Source organism: Coffea arabica, chromosome 5c, assembly GCF_036785885.1.
Source record: "Coffea arabica cultivar ET-39 chromosome 5c, Coffea Arabica ET-39 HiFi, whole genome shotgun sequence".
Classification (NCBI taxonomy): Eukaryota; Viridiplantae; Streptophyta; class Magnoliopsida; order Gentianales; family Rubiaceae; genus Coffea; species Coffea arabica.
The window spans coordinates 41073971-41079273 of NC_092319.1; the positions used below are offsets into that span (position 1 = coordinate 41073971).

Genomic DNA, 5303 nt, shown 5'->3' on the forward strand with positions numbered 1-5303 from the left:
ATGGTACAACTTTATAGGAACTTGAATTGATGGTAAAAAAAGAATCAACTCTCATTAAATGGGGTAGGTTTATAGTAACAATACTTACATTGAATAAGGGTATTTTAGAAAAATTAAAATATAACTACATTCTTCAATTGGAAAGTGGACTACAATTAGGGAGAGATGAAAAAGGAATACAGGACTATTAAAGTGGGATAGAGGGAGTAATTGTTTAAGCGGCACCTTTATGGCACTGGAATATTTGTAGCTATTTAATTGCCTTTCTTGTTTACTTTGATAGGGAGATGAGATAGACATTCACTAAAGTTTTGGGTAACTGTTGTAGCACTGTATATTCATTTATGGACAACTTTTGATTGAAAAGGTATCAGCATTAAAAATTGTAGTGAATGTGAGCACCATGCTGTCTCGAATCCATTATCCAACAAAAGAGAAGCAAAAGAACTTGAAAAAAAAAAGAAAAAAAAAAGGAGAAGAACAGATAAGTTTTGTTTTTTGGAGGACAAAAAACAAGAAGAAAGAATAGATAAGGTGGTACTTTGTCGCATGGTGAATTGGTGACCCATACTTAAGCTCGAAGAAAAATAAAAGGTAATAAGAGTAGTTTGTGGTTTTGTAATCCATGTGTCTATTGCAGTCTCGTCGTAAACTTGTCTATTATCAATTCGAAGAGTTGAAGAGGACAGATTGCAAATACGGTTTGCTTGACGAATGTTCATATAGCACTCGTTATAATATATTTTAAGTATTATATTTTTAAAAATATAAGATTAATTAGAAAAAGTACATAAATATAAAATAGGATAAACAAAATTAAATAGAAAAAATATATAAATGCAAGAGAAAATAATAATTGTTAATATTTGTATATATATGTGATAGATTAGTTGAATACTAGATGACCTGACCAATACTTGTAAATTGAATTGAAATTGAAAATTTATCCTTAATATACAAAATTATTGTATTTTCTATCGCAGTTAATAAATAAATATTATTAGTCGATCAGAATGAAGACAGTAACATTTACTGCAATTTAAAAAGTAAAAAAAAAAAGACATTCTTTTAGTCTGGCTAATAGAGTATTATATTAAATATTTTACTTTCAACATGCACGCAGTCCAAATCATAGTTATTAAATCCGATGCGGTTCGGCGGTTAAACCAGTCAAATCGGTGGACCGACCATGGAATTGGGTTGTTTTAACAATTGGATCAAAATTGCAATGACTCGTTTTAAATCGTTTGACCTGGATGGTCGAACTTGTGACCCACCAAACCCAGTGGGTTTTGAAAATTTTTCTAAAATTATCTTTTTATCCAAGTTTTTAATTTGACTAGCCACACCAATATAGGCATTGTCATTTTTTTGATAATTATATGAGAAAATTTGGAAAGGGATTTGAGAATTAGGGTTTCTCTCTTTCTTTGACACTTAGATTTATCGTTTATATTTGTTTATAATATCAATATGAATTCATGAACTAAAAAACACGTATGGGTATGAATTGTGTGTATGAACTATTAAATAAGAATAGGTTATAACTTGTTAATATTTGAAAATTTTTGTACTTATGTTATAATTTATATATTTATTTAATTATATTATATATTTTTTTATTATATAGTGTGATCCAACGGAACCACTTGATCTCCCAACTCAGTCCTCTTGTCCAGTTGATGTCCTTATGCCCGATTTGATTTTAATAACTATGGTACAAACCACCCAAAAATAATATAACTATTCCATTAACTACTTTCAAATGCCTACTCAATTACAAGCTTCTAGTAAGTATGAATCATCATTCCTATTACAAGGATCAATTTAATGTAAGACAAGGAGAACATTACCATATTTCTTTGATGCACTCCTCCCAAAATCGTCAACATGGAAATGGAAAAGAGAGATTGCTAACTTTGAAGTTTGAACATCTCAAGTGCTTTCAATGACAGGGGACGACATCAAAGTATTTATACACGCAAAAAGTTAATTTTCCTTTCACGTCAAAAATTTAATGCTTTCTGCTGCAGTGGCTTCCTCTCAAGCAAGCCTTCCATTATGATTTTCTTCTTATATTCCCTAGAATTAGGTGGCTCTATCTCCGGCAACTTCCCGGCCTTATTTTCCGGCAGCCTTTGTTCCATCCCACTTCTCCGGCGAGGAATAGAGTACAGCCACAATGAGGCCAAAGGGATTGCAAAAATCTTGCCCCATATGATGGTAGCTAATAGGGACAAAACCATCCAATAAAAAACTAAGCCCTTATCTTTACTACCATCTGAAGAGGAGAAATCCAATGTTTTGTCATTTGGCTTAGAAGTCTTTGCTCTTTTCTTCTGATCAAATGAATTGGACCTTGATCTTGCTAAGGCCCTTTTCATGGATAGTGATCTGAAGTCTGTTGGTGATTGATTAGATGATGAACTTACCGTACTTGAAGACGAAAAAGAAGATGATGAAGAAATTCTTGAAATAATTTCGTTTTCTTCAGAAATATTAGCCTCTTTCACTTTCTTGAATTTCACCCGTTTATCATCATCCACTCTCACCGAAGGACTAATGCTTTCTTCTACATGATCATCAGTCTTTTCTGGGGGTGTCAGTTGACGAATTTTTCCATTTTGGACCCTCATTCTCTGCAGAAAATAAAGAAAAAAAAAATTAAAAACCGTGATCACAAAAATATTGGAAAGAAAAACAGAATGGCTAGAAAATTTTTTCTTTGTATAAACTTACAGGTGAGGTTTCATATAAGATGGTTTTGAGAACTCCTGGGAGGGTTTTTCTTGAGTGTGTTTTAGGGAGAGGAAAACAAGGAACTCGAAGATTTCCACCATTACCATCCGAGGGTGAAGGGCTCATTACTTGTGGTATCATTCTATTTTTCTTCTTCTGTGCTTTTGCAACGATGATAGCCTTAGAAACTGTAACATCATCGATAACACTGTTGTGATCATGCTCATCAGGATCAGGTTCTTCTGTTTCGAGTACAACAGGTCGAAAACAAAGGGCAAACTTGTTCTTCATTGTTTTGCTCCTCCAAAAAGTTTATTATCCAAGGTGATAAAGCAGTTTGAGAGTGAAAAACTGAAGAGGGAATGTAACTTTTTGGTGGGTGAAAAGGTTCGGCTAAGAAGTTGGATTGTGTTAATGCAAATTTATATCAATAAGAGGCATGACAAAGAAAGTCTATATTTTAGTTGGTATCGATTAGAGCTTAGTTTAGGAAGCATAGGCCGGCAGCGCCAATGTGCCATTGTTTCAATTTCTTCGTCAGGACAATGAACTAACGAGAAGGGAATTTGGAGAGTCCAAAAGGCTCGTAATATAGACTACTAGTTAACCACCAGCAAACACCAATGCATTAGTCCACCAATTTATCATAATTAAATGTGATATTCTCTAAAAAATTCATACGGGTGTATAATACACCCGTTTGGTTCGATAATTATTCAATTTTATTTGAATTATCTCAAGACCTCTTCAGACTCTCTTCTCTCCATGTAGGAAACTATCAAATCGACCAAAAAAAAAATGGTATAGACTACTAGTTTAGGCCCTATTTGGATTGCCATTTTCTGCCAGAAAATTACGTCGTTTTCCGTGATCACATTTCCCTATTATTTTTTTCCCTCACATACATCAAATCGCTACAGTAATTTTTTCATAAAAAATGACGGAAAATGCAATCCAAACAGGGCCTTAATTAAGACAAGGTCAATCGGGCAAAAAAGTTGATACTTGATTAGATGGTTCTGTATTGCTGTGTAATGCGTTTGCAGGAACAATAGTACATCTTCGATTTGGTCAATGTTTGTGTGTGCATCAAAAAAAAAATTTTTTTTACTATTTTATTTTTTGCTCTATGTAGTGTTCCTAGTTTTGTTTGTCATTTTGTATGGAAAGAAATGATCCCAATCCAAAGACCATAAAAAGTAGAATATGCCTTTCATTCCATTGTTTTTGACAATTTCTTGAATTTTGTCTCTCATAATAGAATACTTGTTTTGCGTTATTAATCCTTTCTAGGTCTTCACGGGCGAAGTTATCAATCCTTATTATATCAAAATTACTTTCAAATTTCAATTACAAACATCTTCCCATATTAGTAGTCTTTCTTTAGCATTTGAATTTTTTTTTTTTTTGGATATTTAGCATTTGAACTTCGATTTATTTATGGTGCAGGGATAATTAGCCAAATGCCATCATTAAACAACAAATATAGGATTATCCCACTAAACTCATCCACAATGAGAAGAAACATGTATGCTTATCGTTTCTTCTTTGTAGAATAGGAATTTGAAATCTGTACAAGATGACAATATGACATGCTCAGAAAGAACAATAATATACCTATCAGTTTTCAAGAATTCTAAATGGATGTTTTTCCACTAACAATAGGAAACTTACGTGCTATAATATAATTAGTGGTCTGGAATTAACAACTTTGAAGTTTTTGACAAATATGCATATCAATTTCAACAATTCTAAATGGATCTTTCTCCACTAACAATAGGAAACTTATGTACTATAATATCAAAGAAGGTCCACGGATAATCCAGAGTGACACCTTTTTTTTTTTTTTTTTTTTAACAATCGAAATTCATATGCATAAATAGTGCTATTGTTTGAAGTCCTCCTCATTCTCATTTTTAAATGTCTACCACAAATCCTATCCATTGAAAAGTTTTACTATTTGATTTCTCCAAAAAAAAAAAAAAAGTTTTATTTGAGGATGTCTCAACATTTTCTTCCTCTTATTAATTGCCCCTTGTTTTAATTTCACATAGAGATGGGACCGTAATTTATAAGTGCCAAATACTCTACCAACCGAACTCCTTGGGGAATTAATTTCTGGATAATGACTAGACAAGATAAGCTATTGGCAATTTATGTATCTACCAGTCAGTTGACGTCATGTCACCCAGATCTCCAAAGATGATTTCTTGATAACCTATTAGAATGCTATTGTTTGTAGTTTAGTGATCTAAGTCAATCGCAATAATATGTTAGTGTTTCTTTTTTCTTCTCTTTTTTTTTTTTTTTTTTATTTTCCCAATCTGACTCCCACTGGGATGTATAACTTACCAAAAGATTTCAAGTATCAGCTACCAGTCTAACACAATACATCTTGATGGTTGTTTTCATAGGAAAAATCTTTAAAATGGAATCTGGCAGTTTTGGGGCTTTTCATGCCTCCTGGATGCCATTTATCTTGACTTACAAAAACTTTTACGAGATTGAGTCTTCAAGCTTTAAAAATCCCAGGAGCCAGGATTTGCTGCATGGAAATGATCAAG

General features: G+C 32.6%; 1 protein-coding gene across 1 annotated transcript; it reads right to left on the reverse strand.

The window, feature by feature from the left end:
- Nucleotides 1-1893: 1893 nt before the first annotated feature.
- LOC113689469 (uncharacterized) lies at nt 1894-3142 on the reverse strand. The gene is made up of 2 exons (XM_027207239.2): nt 2740-3142; nt 1894-2639 (listed from the first exon to the last, which is right to left on the reverse strand). Exons 1-2 carry the CDS (start codon nt 3028-3030, stop codon nt 2007-2009), a joined length of 924 nt encoding a protein of 307 aa, XP_027063040.1. The 5' UTR covers nt 3031-3142; the 3' UTR covers nt 1894-2006.
- Nucleotides 3143-5303: the final 2161 nt, after the last annotated feature.

Bases quoted from the DNA above. Each gene is read 5' to 3' on its own strand.
- LOC113689469 (XM_027207239.2), bottom strand. From the start codon at position 3,030: ATGAAGAACAAGTTTGCCCTTTGTTTTCGACCTGTTGTACTCGAAACA. The intron at 2,640-2,739 runs GTAAGTTTATAC...TATTTTCTGCAG, and splicing joins TCTTATATGAAACCTCACCT to AGAATGAGGGTCCAAAATGG.